The 24,844-nt window shown below is 42.9% G+C and overlaps 1 protein-coding gene across 1 annotated transcript in view; it reads right to left on the bottom strand.

The window, feature by feature from the left end:
* LOC123612963 (putative tetratricopeptide repeat protein 41) overlaps positions 1-24,844 on the bottom strand; it is a 67,504-nt gene that overhangs the window by 22,760 nt on the left and 19,900 nt on the right. The window contains 9 exon segments of the mRNA XM_074375166.1: positions 4,179-4,318; positions 7,450-7,466; positions 11,375-11,444; positions 11,447-11,547; positions 12,394-12,613; positions 16,845-16,995; positions 16,998-17,062; positions 19,585-20,023; positions 22,022-22,182. Of these exon segments, the coding sequence (XP_074231267.1) occupies positions 4,179-4,318; positions 7,450-7,466; positions 11,375-11,444; positions 11,447-11,547; positions 12,394-12,613; positions 16,845-16,995; positions 16,998-17,062; positions 19,585-20,023; positions 22,022-22,182 (1,364 nt within the window).

The following is a 24,844-nucleotide window of genomic DNA, read 5'->3' as shown; positions in this document are numbered from 1 at the left end:
GTCTTTAAAAGTGCCCCCTTCCCAGCAGTTATCCCAGACCTCACCCCGAGTACTCACCCTGCCTATCTCCACTGCGAGATGGCCTCTGTCTAGACTTCCCGGAAACCAAACCTACTCTGAAAGATTACCTTCTGATGTTGGTTAGGATCGTGATTAGCTTCAAGTAACAGAAAACCCAAATTAACACTGGGTGATTTCTCTCTCGTGCAAAAGTCAGGAAGTGGGTGGCCCAGGGCTATAGACACAATGTCAGAGGCTCTGGTTCTTTTATCTTGTTTTGAACCTTGTCTGACCTCCATTCCCAAGGATAACTCTTGGTCTAAAATGGCTGTTCCACTTCCAGCCATCACATTCACAATCCAACCAGTAAGAAAGGATGAAAGAGAAGAGGGAGGGCACACCCTTCACTTCGTGGAAGCTTCTCAGACGTTAGCCACATCACCTCCATCTACATCCCATCAGCCAAAACTTAGGCATGAGCTCAGATCTGGCTTCATGGAAAGTGGGGGGCTCTAGTCTTCTTTCCAAACAGTCACTACTTACCATGAAAGGGGTAACAGATACTGGGAAAGCACGGTCTCTGGTACACCTCACTTACCCTTTCCTTTAAATTTAAAATTGGTAGTGTTCTCACCCATTTTCTTCCCTTCTGCTTATCCCAAAGAAAGAGATGCCCAAACTCCTTACCAAGGATCCACCCCTTCCCAATCTTAGAGTCCTGTCTTCCTCACAGAGTCCCCACCAGCATCTCCAACCTGCCCCTCTCCCTGGCTCGTTTCCTGCTCCACACAAACACATAGATCCTGGCTCGAACCTAACCTGAACCTGACACTATCCTGACTTTTCTTCTTTCTCCTTTTATTGACACATTTCTCAAACAGGTACCAACACATGCACTTCTCTGTTTCATTATCACACACTCACCTCTTAAAGCCCTGCAGTTTGGCTCCTCCTACACACACTCCCTTCCATCTCAGGGGTTACCACTGACCTCCGCTCACCAGACCCAGGAGCCTCCTTTCAGTCCCCATCTGTCCAGACCTCTAGGCAGCAATCGATGCTGTTAGCCCCTCCCTCCTTGATTTAGGGAAACTAGGACATCCTGATTCTATTCTAATCTCTCACTTCTGTACAAGCTCTTTTCCTTCCCTCGTTTTCAGGGGAAGTAATTTCCCAATAATCAGTTCTAGCTGTCATTCAGAGATCCTGTTTCCTCTTGTGGCTTCAGCATCATATGTAGGTAGATGTTTCCCCGCTCTGTCTCCAGAGTCTCAGTCCTGCATTTCCCTACCTGGCTGGATACTCCACTTGGATGTTTATCCTGAGTTGCAAATTCAGCAGTTTAAATGTTAAAAATTCATCAGCCTCCCTCCAACTCCAGCTTCCTCTTTGAATTTCCCCACTTCCATCAATCAGACTCAAATCCTCAGGGATGCCTTGCTTTCTCCCCATATCACTGCCATGTTTCCAGTCAGTCTGAGTGGGACAGAATCCCCTTTAATGGGGAGGCTGACAGCTCCCAACCCACCACTGGGCCATAGTGGTCCTTCCACACTTGAGTCTCATTGCTGGAAATACTAATCGACATGTCAAATGCAATCATATAGTGTCAGCTTCCTCTTTACAAAGACACATCTTTTATTCTCCTCTTACTCCAGACTATCTGCTTCTTGAGGGCAGAGCCCACCACCAAGATCCAAGCATTGAGCTTTGTGCTCCGTGGGTATTCAGTAAATAATGGTCGATATGCACAGTGATTGCGAAGCATGGATACACTTTCATTTTTAGGTCACGGTCTGAGCTGACCACCAACTATGGAGCTAACCTCCTGCCATGCGTGACCTCAGTGAATATTTACAGGAACCCCAGGAAATAGGGATTATCGTTCCTCTATTTCAGGTGGGAAAACTGAGGCTTGACAGTGTAAATTAAATCACCCAAGCTCACATAGCTATCAAGTAGGAGAACAAGACTGTCCAGCCAGACCGGCCTGTCTCTAGCGCTCTGCTCTGCACACTGTCTTAACAAGTGAGCCTCTGATGCACAAACAGAGGCCCCTTCACAAAAGTATCCTTGGGTCTTCCTGCTGCCTGGCGCACCTGCTGTGAAATACAGAGAGTCATGAGACTTACTTTTTTTCAACAAGCATACTACTTTAAATCCGGGACGCCCAGCCTCAGCGCTGTTGACTCCTGTGCCATATAACATTTGATGTGGGGGCTGCCCTGTGCAGTATAGGATGTTTCCAGCATCCCTGGCCTCTGCCGACTAGATGCCACTAGCAACCTCCCCCCACCCCAAGTTGAGACAAACCAAAATGTCCCTCTAACATTGCTAAATGTTCCTTGAGAAACAAAATTGCCTCCCAGTTGAAAACCACTGCAACGAAAATTTAAATAACCTAATCTGAAGAAATTGTAAAAGTGGTTTGGTGCAGAAAGCATACAGCATGAACAACAAGCTCTTTCCCCTCAAGAGCATTAGGCACATAGTTCAAAGGCGTTGTTATTGCCCAAAATAGCTTTAGAACTTCTCTTTTGGCAGTGCCTTCAGAGCCCAAAGAAAATTCTTTTAATAGTCTCCATGGTGGCTAGCCCCAAAGAACTGTGGCAAAAATATTTTGAGAATAAATAAAATCATAAGATTGGTACCTCCAGGAGTGCTCTGAAGTGGGAATCCTCTCTAACGGCCCAGTTTGCGCACACCTCCTGCGCAGCCACCTTCTCCCTTCACCCCACCGGCCCCACAGGGTACGCTTCATCACTGACGGAGACGTTGGCAGTGACTTCAAGCTAGACTTGGAGCTTCATGAGGGCAGAAACTGTGCTGAGAGAATGAGTGAATGGCTGAGTAAGTGATGAATGAATGAACGCAAGAATGACTGAGTGGATGGCTGCGATCAGGCGCTCAGTGATTACCTAACAAATGCTTGGTGCTTCCTAGAGACACACATCAGTGATGGAAATCTGGACCCCTTGGGTGCAGGGGGAAATTCCACAATCAAAATAAGATATCAGAGAGTCACTGGGCTCTAGGAAGATGAAAGAGAGGTCAAAATAGTTTAAATCAAACTCCTATTATTTCTACTTTATAACTCACCGGCAGTAATAACACAACGGCTGAGGCTTTCAATATGTGCCACTCGTTGTGTGAAGTGCCCTGTGCACCTCCTCACGTCACCCTGTTAACAGCCCCATGAGAGACAGACATCAGAATCCTCAACAATGAGAACTCACTGAGTCAGAGGTTCAAATTCTTGCCAAAGGCTCACAGCAGTCAGTGCCAAAGCACTTTAAATCTGGGTCAGCCTGTAAATAGCCCAGGCCCCATGCACTGCTCCACACTACCTTCTAAGGACACAGAGTATTTGCGAATTCAAACTGATTCATTGATTCATTCATCACACTTATTAAGGACCCAAGGGTTGCCATGAAGGATACAAAAAATGGTAAATGAGCATATTCTCTGCCATAAAGGGACATGCAAATCTTGAGTCTTGCAAATCTCTTTAGACAGAATTCTTTCTAGAAAGATCTATGCTGATGGGGCAGAGACAGAGTCTTACAAAAATCTGAAGGTTTTTGTTTTACAACAAAAACAGCTTTGTCTTGGATTATACTAGGTCCACAAACTCTACTGAAACTGGGAAAAATGCATGATTTTTTAAAGGGTAGTTAAATGCCATCCTAAGAATAGTTACAGTTATATGTTAAGAGTGAAAGTTTCATTGTATTCAACAATCCCAAAAGTTCATATTTCAAAAAAATGTTTATATTTCAGAAAAGTAAGATAATCTGTCAACCTTTCCCAACATCTTTATGAAAATTATAACCAAGTCTTCAACCAGTCTGTGTTAGTTTACTTCACTCCACAACTCTCTTTCCCATTTTGTTTTATGAACATTCTTTTCCCCCAAAATGACATCTACTGATATTCAGTCATTCAGTCATAACCCCCGTCTACTTACTGCTCGTCATCTCTAATACACAGATTGGGGCATGGATTAAAGTCAAAGCTTCCTCACTGATGGACATAAGCAATGATTGTTTACTATTCATTATGCATTAGTTCCTCTGCTTGTGGACTAAATTACTCATTAACAAAGGTAAATGATATCTGAAAATACCTTACACAAATTGAATAACGTGTGAAGGATTTAAAATTATTTCCCAATGTACCTGCACTAACATGTTCTCAACAGTCAAGAAAAACTCTTCTGCTTCACTGGTCTTTTCCAGAAGCTTCAGAAATCTCGCAATTAAAAACACTCATCGGCATTTGTCCGCTGCGGTAACCTCAAAAAGCCTGCACTCCAGCACTAGAATGGAAAGAAAAGTAAATAATCCTAAAGTGTATTTGGAAAGAAACAAAGAGTGCCTATCACTTCATCTTGATACAGGAGTTAAATATTAAATATATTACCTATACTTCACTGTTTCTCTCTTAAGGGATCAACACTTTGCTTTTATTAAACTTTACATATATTACCAAGTATCTTAAACTACAACATGAAATTAACTCTAAGACTTTTAAATAATCTTGGTATGTAAATGTTGAAAACCAGAGAGTCAAAAAAAAAAAAGAGTATTTCTATACTCAATCCCTATATTGCTGTAATTTATATTAGGGGGTGATTTTCAGGCAAGACATAAAAGGTATTTAAATTTCTTACACAATTCTGCCCTCTGTAGCAACTGTCTTGAATTACTGGCTTTAAGAGAAAGAATAAAATGTTAAAAGAACAAAACAGGGAGCATTTTTACGTGTGTGTGTGTGTGTGTGTGTGTGTGTGTGTGTGTGTGTGTGTGTAGTTATACCTTACCATACACAAATGAAAATATATAGAATTTTTGAACTTGAAGACTCAAATACATGGTACCTCAAAGTCATCATTTCCAGAATTTCTCTTTCCAAACATTCCAGTATCTACACATCTACATTTGTCCATTTGTTACGTTTCAAACAGTTACACCTACTATGCCCGACACAAATATCTTCCCTGTTCCTCATCTGTCCCTTTATGCATGCTGTAGGCTACCCAGACCTTGGACACCCTCCTGCTTTCTTTCTGCCGACTTTCCATGGATCACCATTCATGAATGGAAGAAATGTTTATTGAGCATCGATATGTCAGGCAGCATTCCAGGCTCTGAACACCAAGCACAGCAGAGAAGGGTGCAGCCCCCAGATCAGGGAGGCTGCTGGGAGCCTCTGAACCATAGCTACGGTGCCTCAGGTTGGAGAGCAAGATCTAAACAGAGCTGGGAGGGAGCGTGCTGAAGGTCAGAGTCCAACAAGTGTGTCCACAGTGGCCGTCTGAGCAAAGAGGCCTGAGGTGTGTAAGAGAACTGAGGGGGTCGAACCAAGCAATGGGCTACCCTAAGAACCAGATGCAGCTGCTCAGAGCACGCGAACAAGGGCAATCTGGACACACAGCCAAGGAATGGGCTCCTGCCCAGAGGTGGGGCTTTTGCACATTCCAAGGGGAATACTGAGTCCAGATTCCTGTCAAGAGCTCAGGTTTGGACGGATGGTGTCCACCACCAAGGGGCCATTCAGCACCCACACCATGCCTGTGCTGTTCCAGGCACCAGGGATGCAGCAGTGAACACGAGAGGCAGGGTCCTGCTCTCAAGGAGCTTATTTTCTAGCAGCTGGGAGGGTGGGAGGCAGGGGCGAGGGGAGCAGAGGTGGACAATTTTTTTAAGAAAGGAAACAAGACAAAGTCGGGTAGCAGGAAGAGCTATGCAAAGAAATAAAACACACAGACAGGACAGAGAATGACTACATACAATGTTGGATTGGGGAGGCCACCCTGAGAGAGAAGCACTTGGGCTGAGACCTAAACAACCAGGAAAGAGCCGGTACTGCAATGAGCGGGAAGAACATTCCTGGCAGAGGGAACAGCTGGCACCAAGGCTCAAAGGCAAAGTGTACTCATACATGTTCCTACAGTTTTCTTAATATAAAATTTCACTTTCTTATATTTAACTCTAATCCCTCTGGAATTTATTTTGGTGTAATGTTTCAGGTAACTTCAATAACTTTACCAAATAGTACATCATTACCACTATTTATTCCATAGTGCATCTAATTTGAAAAGCTTCTATCATTTACTAATTTCTTATACCTGTACCTGGGTCTGTCTGAGCTTTCTATTTTGTTCCTCTGAGCTATTTTTGCTCCCAGCAGTACTTTTTAAATTATTATTATTGCGTCATAATATGTGTAAATAACTTGACATTCAAATTGCCCTCGTTATCTGAAACTCTTATTGTCACATAGTTTTTTTCTCAAAGAACCCTGGAATCATTCTGAAAATTTAGAAATGTTTTCATCCCTTTGGGATTCCAGTTAGAATTGTCTGTGTCTAGCAATCAACTGGAGAAGAACTGATAGCTTTACAACACTTAGTTGCCCATCCTGGAATACAGTATGTAGCCCTACGTGCTGCAATTTTATTTTCTGTAATTCTCAGTATTTTTTCAAATAAAAATAAAGATTCTGCACATTTCTTGTTAAATCTATTCTTAGATATTTCATATTTTCTGTGGCCATAGCAAATTGTATCTTCTATTCTCTTAATTTTTCTGTAGGGCTGTTTTTTTTTTACTTTTTAATGAAACACTTCGTCCCATTTATCCAAAATACTTAGAAGTTCTGAAGGTATCAAGGGCAAAGCTTCATACATTAGTCATGAAAAGCTGGTATTGTCCCATTTACTGCAACCTTCTGACAAGATCCTGTAATGTAATGCATTTACCCTTTGCCCCAGTAAGAAAGCCTGCTCCTTAAACACAAGATGGTTCTCCCCACCCTACAATGTCCACCACTGGGAAGTGGTCAAGATGGAGGCACGCTGGGGCCCAGTTTTCTACCACATCTTCCTCTCACCTTTGACACAGTCCAAAAATGCGACTGCAGCCACATCTTCACCTTGATGTGACCCAGGGCTCCAGCCAAAAACAAGAGTATCATGTTGATAAACAGATGGAAAGATATACCATGTTTTTGGATGGGAAGAATCAATATTGTTAAAGTAGCCTTAATACCCAAGGCAATATACAGGTTCAATGCAATCCCTATCAAAGTACCAATGACATTTTTCACAGAGCTGGAACAAAAAATGTTGAAGTTTGTATGGAAACACAAAAGACCCCAAATAGCAAAAACAGTCTTGAAAGGAGGAATCATGCTCCCTGACTTCAGGCTATATTACAAATCTACAGTAATGAAAACAATATGGCACAAAAACAGATCAATGGAACAGGACAGAAAGTCCAGAAATAAACCCATGAACTTATGGTCAATTAATCTTCAACAAAGGAGGCAAGAATATACAGTGCTGAGAAAACTGGACAGCTACCTGTAAAAGACTGAAATTAGAACGTTCTCTAATACCATATACAAAAATAAACTCAAAATAGGTTAAAGACCTAAACATAAGACCAGATACTATAGAACTCCTGGCGGAAAATATAGGCAGAACATTCATTGATATAAATCACAGCAATATTTTTGAACCAGCTCCTAGAGTAATGGAAGTAAAAGCAAAAATAAACAAATTGGACCTAATTAAACTCAAAAGCTTTTGCACAGCTAAGGATACCATCAACAAAACAAAAAAACAACCTACAGAATGGGAGAAAATATTTGCAAATGATGTGACTGACAAGGAACTAATTTCCAAAATATACAAACAGCTCATACAGCTTTATATCAAAAAAACGAAGTAACCCAATCAAAAGATGGGCAGAAGACCTATATAGACATCTCTCCAAAGAAGACATCCAAATGGCCAACAAGCACATGAAAAGATGCTCAGCATCACTAATTGTTAGAGAAATGCAAATCAAAACTACAATGACCTATCATCTCACATCAGTCAGAATGGCCATCATTAAAAAGTCCACAAATGATAAATGCTAGAGACAGTGTGGGGGAAAAGGAACCCTCCTACACTGTTGGTGGGAATGTAATTTGGTGCAGCCACTGTGGAGGACAGTATGGAAGTTCCTTAAAAAGCTAAAAATAAACTTACCACATGATCCAGAAATCCCACTCCTGGGCATTTATCCAGAGAAAACTATAATTCAAAAAGATACATGCACCCCAATGTTCACAGCAGCACTATTTACAACAGCCAGGACATGGAAACAACCTAAATTTCCATCGACAGGTGACTGGATAAAGAAGATGTGGTATATTTATACAATGGAATACTACTCAGCCATAAAAAGAACAAAATAATGTCATTTGCAGCAACATGGATGGACCTGGAGATCGTCATTCTAAGTGAAGCCAGAAAGAGAAAGAAAAACACCATATGATATCATTTATATGTGGAATCTTTAAAAAAGACACAAATGAACTTATTTACAGAAACAGACTTATAGACATAGAGAACAGATTTATGGCTACCCGGGGGTGAAGAGGGTGGGAAGGGATAAATTGGGAGTTAGAAATTTGCGCCTCTTGAGTGATGGAAATGTTAGCTATCTTGATTGTGATAATGGTTTCGTAAGTGTAAACAGCTATCAAAATTAATCAAATCGTACATCTGAAATATGTGTAGTTTACTCTACAGAAATTATACCACAATAAAATGTTTTTTTTAAAAAGAGTATCATGTCAAAGAGAATCTATAAAAACTGACCCGACCATAAAAGTTATCTTCTTGACTCAAAGACCTCTCTAGTGGCCTATCAGAGATGCAGCTTCCCCAGCCCAGCGCTGCTGGGTAGGAAGGCAAGTCAGGAAGCACCGGGGAGAAGCGAGTCCCAAACACAGAATTGCTCACCATTCCATCAATCCAAGAAGTTAGGCATGTTGTTCTCATCACAGCCACCAGAGGGAGCCAAACCACACCAGAAGGAGAACGAAGACGCTGGGCGTCCACGCCTTCCTTACCAGAGCAACAGCCTGGAGGAGCCAGGGGAGAGAGAGTCTCTTCCACTTTCACTCCTCAATCAAACGAATGACACTGGGCACCCTTAGATAACTCTCCATTTTAAAGGAATCTTCCAGAAACAGGTAGAAATCAAAAGTATAAGTAGACTATTTACCTTTCAGAACAGAATGGAGATAATGAAGAATGAGCCTCAAAAAGATAATTCCTTTTTTGTGGGGGGTAAATAGGTCTATTTATTTAATTAATTTATTTATTATTTTAATAAAGGTACTGGGAATTGAACCCAGGATCCCGTGCATGCTAAGCATGCACTCTACCCCTGAGCTATACCCTCCCCAACAAAAAGAGAATTCTTAATCACCTCCGGGATGGGAAGGGAGGCAGGCACTGTGGTTGGGAGGATGCTCTGGTGGTCCCCAGGAGTCAGGGCTTTCTTTCTACTTGAAATGTGCTTATCTGGAAAGCTCCCCTCCACCCACCTGGCCCTCCGCTCTTAAAGTCACTTCTCCCTGCTAGTGGATTTGGGGAAAGGAATTTCTGTCTTATATCCACTTCCCAACTGAGCCAGTCCTGCTTATCCAGTGACTCCTGGCTCCACCTGTGCTCTAGGCCCTAAACTCCTGTGCCTGCCTGGGCCCCTCATCCCACCTGGGCTTGTGCTTCCGGAATGTGGTGGCTTCCTGAGGCTACTTGTCGTGCCCTGACCCACACTGCCTTAAATGTGGAACATGATGGAGTCTCCCTCGTGCTCCTGAACAACTTGTAACAGGGGCATCGGAGGAGGGTTTCAACACAGCACAGAGAAGAAAATCATTTAAAATGGAATATTAGACATTTAATAAAGTGCATTTAATTGATGTCCAACCTCACTTTGGAAATTTCTAACTCTTTAGTTTCCTCCAACCTCTCTAACCCCACCTTCTTGTCTCCTTGCTGCATCCTCTTCCTCTGCTCACCCTCAGAGCTTTGTCCTAGGGCTGCCTCTCTTCTTCCTGTCCCTGGATGCTCTCATTCCCTCTCCTGGCTTCAATCCCCACCATATGCATGTACCCCTGGCCCGGCTCTCTTTCTCTGAGCCCAGAGAATATCTCCTCCCGGCATTCCACAGTCATTCCAAACTCAACACGGCTTCCATCTCCTAAAGCTGCTCCTTTGGGCGTGTTTCCTGCTTTGGTGGATGGTAATGTCACCCACCTAATCGATCCAGTCAGAACCACGGGAGTCACCTTTGACAGCTCCATCTCCTGGACACCCCTGATGAGCAAATCCTGTGGATTCTAAGTCCCAACCTTCCCCTGTGTCCCCATTGCCACCCCTTCATTGGAGCCAATACTGCCTGTCATCTGCTGCCAGCAGATGTCCGGGAAGCCATGCTTGTACCTTTTCATTTCATTCTTCACACCACACCCAGAATGACCTTTTAAAACCAAACCTGTCACCATCTTGCTTAAATCCTTGATGGCTTCCTACCGCTCTTAGGATCAGTGCCAGGGCCTTAGCTTGACCTTCCGTACTTAGACTCCTGCCTCTGCAGCCGTGGGACTCCCCCCTCGCCCACCCTCTCCTGTGCCCATACTGGCCTTTCTCAGTCCTTTGGGCTTACCACTCTCCCTCTCAACTCTGGCTCTCCAACCACGCTGCTCCCTCTGCCCTTCATCTGATTAGCTCTCACTCATCCTCCAAGTCTCAGATGAAATGTCATTACTACGGGTGATGCCCATGGTTCCCAAGACCAGGCCACACCTCCCCGATCCAGGCTCTGTGCCACCCCACGTACCACTCCTCTCAGCCAAACGGCAACACAGCTGCTTATCTTTTACAACCCACCATACGCTCCACGCAGGCAGGAACCATGTTTGTCCTATCCATCGCTCTATCCCTGGCATCCAGCACCCTGCTTGGTACAACGCAGGCACTCAGTAAATTCTGCTGAATTAACTCAGAGGAGTGGCAGCATTTGCCCAGACCTCTTAGTAAAGAGGGCAGCTCTCCTGAGAGCACAGACCATAAAACAGGATTTCTGGAAAAACTCTTTGAAAGACTATTCCAGTTAAGGGACTTTCCTTCAGCAGCACTCAGACTGTCGCAGGGCTACATGAGGCTGTAAAACCATGGCAGAAAAAGAAATGTTTGAGGAGACCCAGCCAGCCAGCCAGGCCACTGCAACGCCTTCTGTGGCCATTACGCAGGATTCCTGCTATAACTAAGCCTTGTTCTGATGAATCTAAGACATCTTCTTATTGCACAGGTGACGAGTACTTGGCCTTGGGGAAGATGACAAAGAGGGGTCATCTCAAATTTACCAGTGACATTGCCTGTCTTCAGAAATCATTGGTTCCAGTTATGGGGAGGAAGACGCAGCAGCAAGGGTTGCTGGATCAACCAGATGACGTGTGGAAAGAGAACAGCAACACCGGCCACTCTATATCCAGCAAAATGGACGGCGGGAACGTCACGGCTCACGGTTCCTGAGAGTGTGCATCTCCTCCTCATCTTCTGTCTTTGATCTTGGCCACTGTGAGCAGATAGGCCCCGCAGCATCATATCCAGCCTCTGATAAGACATTCCAGTAGTGGATGAGGCGCAGCCTCGTCCAGAAGCTCAGGCTTTGGGTCTTTGATATGAAGTCTGTGATACTTGTAACACAATGTATTGTTGGTGGTCATTTTAGCATTTTATGCCTTGACAATAGCTATTCAGTTTACCACATCCCATTAGCCTCTTCATAAACTTCTTCTTCGCTAACATGACTTTAGAAGGTCGTCAAATAAATACGAGTCTGTCACTCTTCCGCAGTGAAAGCCCATGCCACTCCTCTGTCCCAGAGGCCCCTCCTCTGAGCAGCCTCCCTGAATCTGCAAGCTCCTCCCTCTTGCTATCTGAGCTAGGTCTGTGTCGTTGCTCTAGTGAAGCATTTACCACCGTGGATAGCAACTCTGGCTCCACCATTCCCCACTAGATGGCAGGCACCTAAGGCTTGGGGCCATACCTCATTCACTCCTGCATCCCCAGGGCCCAGAACAGGGCAGGAGACAGAGTAGGTCAAGAAGAGATGTTTTTCTGAATGAATGCACAAGAGACAAGACAGAGGGGGAAGGAAGGGCAGGGAGAGAGGAGGGGGAGAAGAAAAGGAAAAAGGGAAGGAAAAAGGGAAGGAGGCAGGAGTCTCTACTAGGAGAACATGGCCACTCCTGTATCCCTGCACAAATGCAAGTTCTCCTCTCTCCAGAAGGCCTCTTGACTTTGAGAGGACTCTGTGGGGAGTCAGGAAAGGAAAAGAACACTCTGCAGAGCCAGATGATCCAACGGAACTACCTGGGGATCCATTGGCCATTGAAGCCGATGCCAAATGATGGTCCCCATCCAAATGAATGAACTGAATGGATGTGTCTTGTTCAAGGGAACCACGGGTACCTAAATGCAGCACTCAGCAAAAGGAAAAGCAAAATCTGCCAACACGATATAAAAATGATGAGACTGACCTAGGACTTGAGAGAAAGCTGCACAGATCCTCCCAGCAGCCGCTCATCTTCATGTGCCAAGGCAGTTCCTCATACACTCTCTGGAAAGCCGTTTGCCGTTGGAAGAATCTGATCAAGATTCGGTGGAAATGTGTTTTCTTTTGATTCATGGGGTCCTGAGAGGCATATGCACCGATTTCTCTGACGGGAGTGATTACACCTATTTAAAAATCAGTTACAGCTGAATGCATCTGACTTTTTAGTCTATGGAAACACTATAGCAAACAGACAACAGCTCCGTGGCCACAGAGACAAAGTCAAGGTAGCTTGAAAAAAAAACCAGAAATATTAAAAATGTATCTTTTTTACCAGTAAAATAAAATTTTATTTTGTAGTTATTTCCAAAGTTGACAGAGAAAAAAATGTATCTTCTTATAAGGCAGTCTGAATTTACCAAAGAATTAATTACAGCTATGATCACTGACCTATATTTTGAGAAACTTGTGAGCATGTTGATTTTTCATGTTAAGTCCTCTCCTTCCCCCAAGGAAATGTTTGTAACCTACTTTTCCGTTTCAAATTTACACCACGGTTACTGCTTAAATAAGCACTTTGAAACAGTTGAGGGCAAGCATTTTGGAGAAGTTAATCATCTGCCTGCATCTCATATGGGGCAAGGGGGAGCCGAGGAAATTGATGGTTTCGACTGAAATAAAATCACACAACGTGAAAGTTGTGGGTTAAGTTTTATTTGGGGCAAAATGAGGACTATAGCCCAGGAGACAGCATCCCAGAAAGCTCTGAGAAACTGTTCCAAGGAGGCAGGGGACAACTCAGTATTACATGTGATTTCAGTGAAGGGGTTTGTATGTGCAGTCAAGCACACACCTAGGCAGAGGCTTGCTGCCAGTCGTGAGTAGCAGTTGTCACCGTTGATGAATTTAGTGTTTTTCTAGATAGGAGGAGACACAAGAATCTGGGCTCATAAAATCTTCTCCTGAAATTATCTAACTGTCTGAAGGCCTGTTCAGCCAGTTTTCCCACAGCACAGAGCGCCTCATTCCTGACCTCCATCGTGAACTCCTTTCAGGGCATGCTGGAGGTCAGTGGCTGCAGCAGCTCATGATTTAATCCACGCAGTTAGATGGCAAGTACCAATGTGTTCCAATCCTTGTAGAGGCAGAAGGCAAGTGCTGATTTTTAGTTAGCAATGGCGAATTGGATGTTGGAGCCAAGATTACTATATGGGATTTCCAAAGAGACATGGTTCCAGTAGATCACACTATCCAGAAACCAGCTTATCAGAAACAAAAGGGTTTGGTTTAACTCAGTCTTGGTGATATATATCCTTGAAAAGTGAAATAGAAGTTTGTTTCTTTTTAAAGGGGTTTCTTTTTTAATTTTACTGAAGTATAGTTGATTTATAATGTTGTGTTAGTTTCTGGTGTACGCCAAAGTGATTCAGTTTTATATATATATATTTTTTAATATTTTCATTTTAGGGTATTACAAGTATTTTTAATTTCCTGCTTGACACTTTTTCTTGCAAGATGAATGGGATGCACAGCTGGATAACACACCAAGCCCAGCTCTTCATAAGAACAGTAACAAAAAGAGAGTACACTGTTCAAATTACCATTCTGCATTTCTGCTCAAATGGTTTGCAGGTCATCTGCCCATTTGGAGAGATGCCGTGCTAGCTGGTCTGAAGTGTGCAGATTTGCCCAGATGGCATGTGTGGTGCCTGAGACCCCGGGAAGAAAAAGACAAGTCCCCACCCCTGCTATGTGTGGTAAAGGCATTTTGGTGGGCAGTAAAATTGGGAAAGTGGAGTGGAGAATGAGAGAAAAAGAGAACTGGGACAAACATCACCTTGAGTCCAAGATGTGGAGGGTTAAATGCAATGCTTAAAGGGTAAAAAAACATTTTCATATCAAACACTGCATTTACTTTTTATCTTTTTAGAAAATAACTTCTTGAAGAGGATATGGAAAACCCTGTGGTGGTTAATTTTACGTGTTCATTGCCTGCTCAAAATTCTCTCTGGGTGTGTCTGTGAGGGTGTATCTGGAAAAGATTAGCATTTGAGCATTAGCATTGGCCGACTGAATAAAAAAGATTGCCAGCCCTCACCAATGCAAGTGGGCTGAGGGCCTGAAGAGAAAAAAAAAAAAAAAGGCAGAGGACATTTGCTCTCTACTCAAGCTGGAACATTTATCTCCTCCTGTCCTTAGACAGCAACACTCTGGTTCTCAGACTTTCAGCCTCAGACTGGGACTTACACCACTGACTTCTCTGGTTCTCAGGGCTTTGGACTTGGACTAGAACTGTATGCACTACGGGCTTTCTTGGGCTTCCAGCTTGCAAGTGGTAGATCCCAGGACTCCTCAGTCTTCATAATTGCGTGAGCCAACCCCTCATATTAAATCTCTTTCTATAAACCTCTCTCTCTCTCTCTCTTCCCCCTATTGGTTCTGTTTCTCTGGAGAACCCTGGCTAATAAAATCCCCCTATGACAAATAAAATCTACTTAAAATCAGAGCGACCAAGTGGCTTGTCCCTGGCCAGCACATGACCTGTAAGTGTAGAAGCAGGAGTCAGACTTTCTGTCTTAATTCCAGTGCTCCTGCACTTACACGTGGGGTGTGAGGAGTGGCTCGGGCACGGCATCATCTGTGCACACAAAGCTCAGCACAGTTCTCATGGACAGACTTACTGACCCTAATATAGTGCTATTACCTCTCATGACAGGCAAGACTAGGCCGTGGGGACAAACAACCCCCAAATCTCAGTGTCTTAAAACAACTGAGGTGTATCATGTTCATCACATGCTGGCCAGACCTCCAAATCCAGGTCTCCTCACTCCCGGACTGATGGGGCAGCCATCACCCTGAAAGACACCACCTTGAATGCTACCGTGTTAGTCACCACTCACAACTCATTGGACAGAGTCAAAAGGCACCACCCAACAAGGGAACAGAGTATTAATTTCAAAGGGAAGAAGCATGCAGATGAATGTGGCTAAGAGACCAGTGTGCCTCAAAATGACTGATGTGACATCTGGACAAAAGATGTCAAAGGTAGCCCTTAACCAAAAAATGTCACAGAAGCCTTGAAGTCCTCTAGCCCTAGCTTTGGCATCTTTTTCATTCTTGTGAGATGGGCTCACTTCTCATGCCCAGGCCACGTGGAAGTGAATTACCGTATTTACAATTCCTGCTGCCTCTAGCAAGGACTGGGATTCACAACTTGATTCTGCAGCATGGATTTTTTTTTCTGACAATAGTGAATAATGCCAGCAGCATTTTATCTGGGGGCTCACAGTACAGAGAAAAGGTGCAACATGAACTCAGAATTTTAATAGCCACAGGGACCCTTTAGTCCCTGCACCTCCAAGAGTGTGATTGTTCTTTGACAAGTGGAGAAACTGAGTGCAGTGCAAACCATCATAGACCAAGTGAACAGAAGAGCGGACATTATATCTAAGAACGTTCTCATTCCTCACCCTGTTCTTCTCTGCATTATTTAAGAGGTGGTGGGAATGATTATGATGTGGGAGGGAAATAGTAAAAAGGATTTATCCTTAAAAAAAAAAAAAGAAGTAAAAGGGAACATAGTAAACTTACAAGGACATTTGCACAGAGTTTAGATTCTCCCCAGAGGCTATGATTTAAAGATTTTTAAAGTCCTTAGACCTGAAGTCCTCTGTGTAAGTAACTGTCAGAGAGATCTCTGTTTCCAGGTTGGGTGCCTGTGATTGTCATTTCTCTGATTCAGACCTGCAGTCTTTTTCAGAAAGGGGTAAGAATTTGATTTTAGAACTAGAGCAGAGACTTCCAATTCCTACCCAATATCCATTTCCTTCATCTTTGTTAGTGACAGATCCCCACCTTGGTTTAGGGAAGCAACACACCCAGGTGAAACCTCTAGTCCCCAAATTCCCTTGTAACTAGCTGTGGCCAAAAGACGAAATTCTAGGTCAAAGAGACATAAGTGGAAATGTTGGTAGAAAACTTCTGGGAAAACTCCTTAAAAGGAAGTGCAAGCCCTTCTTCCTCTCTTCTTCCTTCTTCTTGCCTGAAATGTGATGGCTGGAGCACCAGCAGCCATGCTATTTCCAGTAGTCATGAACATGAGATAACCTTGAGAATGCAAACCAGTGGAGCAGACATAGAAGGAGATGGGTCCCAGATGACTTTGTGGAACCAACAGAGCAGCCCTGGAGTGTCAACCTCCAGAAGTCTTTCATATGAGAGAATAAACCCTGGGATATTGAGCACTTGAAGTCAAGTCTCCATTATAGCCAAGTATAAGTCTTACTTACATAACCATTTTAATACATGTTAATAGACTCATTACTACTTGAGAAATCCCAGCTACAAGCTTTCCCTTGGATGGGCCTCTCACCTCCCCTTAACCAGCACGTGTCTGCACAGAGTCACGCCTTACCAAGAAGCTTGGCTCCACAGCACTTTGCAGGGATTGGTGCCAAAAGTACAGGAGGCTGTCAGGCTCCTCCTGGACCCACTGTTTGGTGGCATTGCAGAAAGCAGCCCAGTGCGACGTGGTCACTTTGTAATGGTCCTTGTAGCCCAGCATGTCCAGAAGCTGGATTATCTCATCTACTCAGCCAAACGACAAAGTGAGGCGCTCAACAAGCACACGGTGTCGGCCACCCAACTGTCCAGCCCTGTGCAGACAACAGAATGACGATGACAACAACGGAGAGCTCACATGTGCCAGGCAGCATTCGAGATGTTTTATATGACTAACCAATTATTTCTTTCAGTCATCCTATAGGTAGATCATATTACTGCTCTTGCCTCACAAATGAGAAAACGAAGCACAGAGAAGTTAAATGACTCACCCCAGGTCACACAGAAATCAGTGCAGAATTGGGATTTGGAATGCAGACAGCCTGGTTTCAGAACCCATACTCTTAACTGTTATCACCTACATTGTCACAACATCCACGTCACTTGTGCTTACAAACTAGCAAGCTTGCCGATTATTACACTGAGCATTTCTGCTGAACGTTTTTACTAAGATTTCCAAACATCCAATTTGCACAGATGGGTGTGAGTGGGTTTCCTGTATGACGGCTGTCCTGCCTCACCTTCACAGGCACCATATGAACCAGCTACTCATTACTCACCCAGCACTTAGGTGTCTCCACCGTAGCTGGATTTCCCACTGGCTTTATGATCAACCAACTCTAAAGAGATGCTTAAGACCACAGAGAGAAATGGCAGCAAGGTCTCCCATTCTAAATGGATTTCTTATGCTAGGATTGGGCAATGAGCCCCAAATACTTACAACCTTCAAGCAGAGGCAGCTGTTCAGACCCAGCTATACAAGCTTCCTCTGAGGTTTACCCCAGTTTAACCAAGCTCTTCCTGTACCTGTGGTTGAGCCTGAGTGGGGCAGCGCTGGGAGCAGGAAAATCACCTGGAAAAGGAGCAGTCCCTGGGAGGGGAGGACCTGGGCTTCCCTGCACAGTCCTGGAGATGTGGGGATAGCCAAGGGCATGGCCATGGGAGTTTTTGCCTGAGTGATTCTTTATGGGGCACAGAGACCTTGTTTCCACCTCCTTGCAGGTGGGGGAGGACATACTAAATTTGAGGTTAATTTTCTTTGAAGAAATGTAAACTCTCAAGCAAAAAACGGGACAGAACACTATGTTGCAGGACCAAACAATGTGTCTTTCATTCCTAGTATTCTCTGCTTCTCTCTCCATACACTCACTTCCCCATCCCTGCTCCATTTTAAATTCACTGCCCTTAAGAGATGGTTGTTACAGCAGAAATGAAGAGAGAAAAATTCAAGTTTCAAGAGACTTTTGAAGCTCGTCATTAGCAGAGCCAACGGCTTTTGAGAACAACTTTGACTCTCATAAGCCTGATTGTTGCGTATCAGAAGACAAATTCCTAGACAACTCCTGAAAAAACATTTTTTTCACCACAAATAACAGACTCAGACAATTACAGGATGATATAAAGAGAACGTTTTCTTTTCCACCCAGGAAGTAAAGCGATTTTGCTGAACTGAGAAAGGTGGAGGAGTGAGTTGAGAAAAGAGCAATGAAGATGCTCAAGTGGGTTTCTGAAAAAGGGCCTACGTCCTCCCCCAAACCCAAGCGAGCTTGGGGCCGGGAGACATCGACCTCCAGATGCACCCGGGGGCCCAACAGTAGGCAGGACCTGAGCTTGGCTTCCCACTGGAAGCCTGGAAGGCAGCAGCTTTGCAGATTTTGCAATGCCACCAGGAAGAGAAATGGCGGTGGGGACAACAAGGGGGACCTCTAGGGCCTGGGCCTCCAAGTGGCGCAGTGAGAGGTGACATTCTCTATGGGGAATGGGGAATGCCTACAGGGCTGTGGGCTCAAAAAGAGTGCAGAAGTTAACTGAGGGATGCACGTTAGGATGAAGGAATGTGGCAGCAGATGGTGGCATAGATGGAACAACCCAAGAACAGATGGGAACACAGGCATCCTAGAGGATGCCAAAAATGGGGAGCATCAGTGTCTGTGGACCATCTGGGGCCATGACCACCTCAGTGGAAGCTAGCAGGGACAGATGACAACCAAGGACACCCAGCACCAAGGCCCTCAGATCTAAGCTCAACCCAACAGGGACACAGCAAGGACACAAATCCTCACTTGACTGAAAGAAATCCCAAATCGACTGAAAACAAACTACACTGATGAGATTAACCTGGATTAACCTAGTTTCCATCATCAGTGGGACTGTAGGCTCAAAAGAGAGATTAAAATTAATTCTAGAAATAACAAAGGCTCATTTCTTAGATCCCTAAGAAATGTGACTGCAATTTGTGCCTAAAACATTTCCTGTTACAGTCAACACACAGAGTTCCCCAGGTACAGGGTTGCCAGATTTAGCAAATAAAAATATAGAGCATCCAACTAAATCTGAATTTCAGATAAACAAGAAATTAATTTTTGGTTTAAGGATGTCCCATGCAATATTTGGGATATATTTATACAAAAAATTATCTGTTATTTATCTGTAGTTTAATATCTGAGATACGCATGCTAAAAGATTACTTGTCATTTACTGAAATTCAGATTTAACTGGGCATCTTGTACTTTCTCTGACAATCATTTCTCTAGGCCCTCCTCCCTGGGGTGGGGTCCACCACACATCTTTCTCCCTGCGGACTTGTACCAGGTAGTCAATACTAGCCAAAGCCTACCTTCTTCTAAAGCCACAGTGTCTGAATTTGCCTTTTTTTGTTTCAAAGTCCAACTATAGTCTTCAATCCAGCGTTTCAGAATCAATTCCCAGAGCTCCTGAACAGAGGCCACTCCCAAGTACTGCTTCAGACACTGAAACTCGTTTCAGTAGATTCTGCATTCTCTCAATTCGTTTGCCAAGATTGTGAGTTTTAAAGGACTCAAGTTTGTTTTTTTCCTCAAAGTATGTCTGCTCTGTCGGAAGGGATCTTTGTGGGGAAGGGAGAGACACTGTCTAAAGATGTATAGTTTCACCTCTTCATCTCCGGTGCTAACGAGTTCCACCATCCTCACATCGGGGCGGGCACACAGCAACTTGTAGGACCGGCTGGAGGAGATGGTGCCCATGATAAATTTGCAACGAGGAGACAGCGAGCCTGGCAGCCAAAAGTCTCTTGCCTGATGGAGAGAGTCAAAGACAATTGAAAACTTTATCAACTTTAAAGATACTTTGCGGATGGTTTTTAAACTTAGAGTAGGTGGAATATAGGGAGTAAGTATACGGTAAGTGTTGGGGTTACAGTTAGCAGCTTGGATTGTAAGCAACACGGTGGTAAGAACCAACCAGTTCACACTTCGTAGAACCATACTGATTGACATACTTATCCGTCATGAATGTGACAGTACAAATGTGGACTAGAGGCTCCTACAAGCAGGTACTTGAACAAAATCATCACCAAAGAATGACCTACAGTGATAGACAGAGTAAAACTAAGAGAGAGCAAATCGAAACATTCAACTGAAAACAAAGACACTGTTTTAGGCTGGAGAACTGTCACTCTGGGCAGCAATCCCATCACAAGTTAAATGGTTTTATTTTGAATAAAATAGATACCTAGTAAGCTCTCTCTAGATTCCTTTCACAGCCTCTCCCAGCCCTCCATGCTAACAGCAGCAGCTACCATAGTCCGACTGCCTAGGCTGAGCCACGCACTGCATTGTGGATTGTCAGGTACTAACTGTATTAGTTATGTATTTTTATTTTCTGTATCTTACATTATTTTGACATCTCTTGGGGGGCCTTACAGATCTGGAGACAGACTACTTCTCCTAAGCTGATTCCTAGGACACACTAGCCAATCCACGGCCACACCCAACCCCCACCTTCTTATCTAACTCTCACTCACTATGCCAGTACTTGCCCTGCCCTAAATCATCTACCTCAGGGCCAGGTACCAGACAACTAGGGAGAGCCCCTGTGCCCCAAAGCCCACCAGAGTTATTCACCAAGGGTCCGGCTCCAGAGGCAGGCTCCCAACCACTGCACTGATGCCTCTGGTCCCCCCTCCTCCTGCAGAGCTCCGCTTCTGGCCCTTCTTCCAGGAAGCCTTCCCCTAAGGCAACATGACTTCATTAGAGGCCCTCCCAACGCTACCTACTGATCCTTGGCAGCACTCATCACAGTTGTAATTTTATACTTATTTGTGTGATGATATTAATATCTGCCATTCCCTGCTAGAGTGAAAGCTCCATTTTCTTTGCAGGGACCACATCTGTCTCTGCTTACAGCAATTTTCTCATAGTAAGTGATTGACAATTATTTGTTGAATGTATGGAGGTTATCATGTATTAGATTAAAAAGCAGTTTACAAAATAGTATGACATGTTACTTCATTTATATAAGCACATATATGTGTATATAGATATCTACAAGGAAAAAGAAAGCTTAACAGTAGTCAGGCTGTGAGTATATCTAATTTTCTGTTTTATTCTTCTTTATCATATTTTGTGTGAGAAATATACATTACATACATGATGTATAATTCTGCATGTATAAATTCCAGAGAAAATGCTTCACAAAGTAAGGGCTGATACTAAGAGATATTAGAGGTTTGTTCCACTGATCCTTTATCACTTCAAACAGGAGAAAAACTAAAGAAAGCAATCCATCAATGGGATTTGGTATGTGCAAAATCAGTGTAGATAAGGCAGGTCAAAATAAACAACATAAAAAACATAGTAGGGGCCCAGTAAATGCCTGCTCCAAGTATAAAATAGGGGGGCAGAACCACACAGGAGTAAAGGCCACCGTCTCTAGAACCAGGCTGCCCAAGTCTGAACTCCGAGTCCAGCACCATCTTAGGACCTTCACCAAGCCATCTAGCATCTCCAGCTTCAGTCCCTCTGGGTGAACAGGGGGAAGATCACAGTCTCTCTTTTACAGGGTTATTGTGAGAATTAAATGTTAATATTTCTAAAGTTCCTAGAATGGTGCCTGTCCCATTGTAAGTATTATATAAGTATTTGTTCAACAAAATATTCAGCAGTAACTACAAGCAATGCTGGCTGTCACTGTAGATATACAATGCCATGGAAAGGTGTTATGTACATCCTAAATAATGGGGGTTTCTTTTATTAAATAGTAACAAAATGGGTATTATTTTAAAAAGAGATTACCTTCTGTCCTGAAATCCCATAAATGCCAACCAATTCTTCAGTTTCATCTAGTGCAAGTATACATGGCTTTAAACTGCTGGAAGTAATGAACACTTCTACAAGAAGTGAAAAGGCCAAGACATTTGAGTCTTCGTCGAGAATACCAGTTTCAAGCTGAGTACCTACAGTTCAGAAATGTGCTCAAATTAGGTGAAAATGTTCCCATTATTGCTAAAATATGTTAACGGGCTGGGGAAGCAGAAGGGATTGGGAACACTGACTGAGTGCTACTCACAGCTGTACAGCTGACACATATATTGTATATGTGTGATTAGCAGCCTCAGAATATTCACCCCAAAAGGGGTAATGACTTTTCCCACCAGATGCCTCTCATCTGTTTTCAGGATTTTATATAAAAAAATTTTGTATGAACCAAAACATTACTGTCATTTTCCAAAATGCAAAAATTGATCATGTTACAAAGAGTTGGATGGGAAGAAAGAGAAGTCAGGCTATGTGATCCGTGAAGTTTCTGCATCTCCTTAATAACAGGTGCCTGTTAGGGGTCACGGCCACCACCCTGGGTCGGTGGTCTTACAGTGCATACATACAGCATCTCCCACCCACTGCCCAGTTTCTTTGGCTCTAGCCCATATTAAATCTAACATATATGATCCTAGATTACTCTACTCACAGTATTGGAACTCAGCCCTCAGATTCTGGAAATTACAAGGGAGAATTACGTTATGAACCAGCAGAAGGAAAAAGAAAGTAATCTGAGAGGACCAGCTTGCAGACTACGATTAAGTGACACAGTTGCAGCAACCCAAGATTGTAATCAACTACCTAATATTCTCAGAGCATTTTAGTACATGCAACTTCTGTCTTGCTTTTATTTTTCAAAAGCAGTATTTTCTGTAGAAATTTAGGCATGTTAGGATCTAGAAAATCAAGTTATGCAAAGAAGCTTTAATGGATTACGTATCTCAGAGGCATGAAGATTCTGTCAAAGTCATCAAGAATAATTATGTTTAACAAATATTTATTGGTTGCCTGATATGTACAAGGTTCTGTGCTAGATGCCTGGGAGATAGAGGAGATAAAATTATCTATAATATAAAGTCAAGGAGTTAAGGGGAGTGGAAGTGGGTTCTGAACACAAATAATTATATTTCAAGGCCAAATATGAGTCTGAAGGCTACAGGAGTTTGAGGCAGATTCATCACAATAAAGAAAAGCTTCATAGAGAAGACATTTGGGGTGAGCCTTGGAGAATGCACAGACAGAGCTGAGGGCAAGGGCCTATCAAACAAGATGAGGCACAAGTGAAGGCCTGGAGGTAGGAAAGCCCACGGACATTCGAAAACCAGTTGTTTAGGAAAGTGGTACTCAACAGGGGTGTTCAGGGATTCCAGACTTCCAGCAGCACAGGACAGTCACACACAGTGATGCTCTTTCCCTGGGGTCTACCTGACTTTCAAATGTTCTGTCAGATAGCCACAGAAACGAGGTTGGGGGGGTACTTTATAATTACTAACCAAGAAACCAACTCCATTGTACACGTAAATGCAAAGTACTTCTCACATGGGTTTAAAACATGTTGAATCCTCTAAGAATGCAACTACCATGTAAACTGACGGAAGATTATACATTGTTTCATCTAAAATGATACCAAGATTTGTTCACCATTTCAGAAAATCACAACCCTGAGAGCAATATTGCTGGTGATGTTTGTACCTCGAAATACAACACACTCACGTCAGTCTAGGCCATAGCAATTGCTTTCATCCACGAAGAGGTAGGCACTGGCCTTCTCCACTGAGTCTTCTGTTGGAATCACATCTGAGCATTTACGTGTTGAAATCATATTATTTTTATAATAAATCATTTTATCTTTGTTTTTTGTATTATAGTAGCAGGTCATATTGATATTTTTATTGAGGTATAATTGACATATAACATTATATCAGTTTCAGGTGTACAACCTAGTGATTCAACATTTATATTCATTGGGAAATTGTCACCACATCCATCACCATACATAGTTACAAACATCTTTTTCTTACGATGAGAACTTTTAAGATCCATTCTCTTAGTAATTTTCAAACAGGCACTACAACACAATTAACTATAGTCACCACACTTTACATGACATCTCCAGGACTTATAATTGTTGTACTGATTTTTAAAGATATTTTTGTATCAGAAAATGCCCATAAAATCAATGACTTGAAAGCTCTATATAAATGTAAGACACTAAGAAGGAGAAGGTATAAAAAAAGAGTTTGAGCTTGTGCCACACAGTAAAAAATATTTTTCAATGATGGTAAGAGAAAAATTAATCTTTTAAAAAATATTTTTATTGAAGTATAGTCAGTTTACAATATTGTGTCAATTTCTGGTGTACAATACTTCAGTCATATAGGAACAAATATTCATTTTCATATTCCTTTTTATATAAGCTACTACAAGATACTGAATATAGTTACCTGTGCTATACAGTATAAACTTGTTTATCTATTTTATATATAGTAGTTAATATCTGCAAATCTCGAACTCCCAATTTATCCCTTCCGAACCTCTCCTCCCCCCACCCCCACCCCGGTAACCATAAGTTTGTTTTCTATGTCTGTGAGTTTGTCTCTATTTTGTAAATGTTTGCTTTTTTTTTTTTTTTTTTAAGATTCCACATATAAGTGATATCATATGGTATTTTCCTCTTTCTGGCTTACTTCACTTAGTAAGACAATCTCCAGTTCCATCCATGTTACTGCAAATAGCATGATTTTATTATTTTTTATGGCTGAGTGGTATTCCATTGTATATATATACCACATCTTCTTT

Source organism: Camelus bactrianus, chromosome 12 (assembly GCF_048773025.1).
Source record: "Camelus bactrianus isolate YW-2024 breed Bactrian camel chromosome 12, ASM4877302v1, whole genome shotgun sequence".
Classification (NCBI taxonomy): Eukaryota; Metazoa; Chordata; class Mammalia; order Artiodactyla; family Camelidae; genus Camelus; species Camelus bactrianus.
This window is presented reverse-complemented; position numbering and strand designations above follow the sequence as displayed.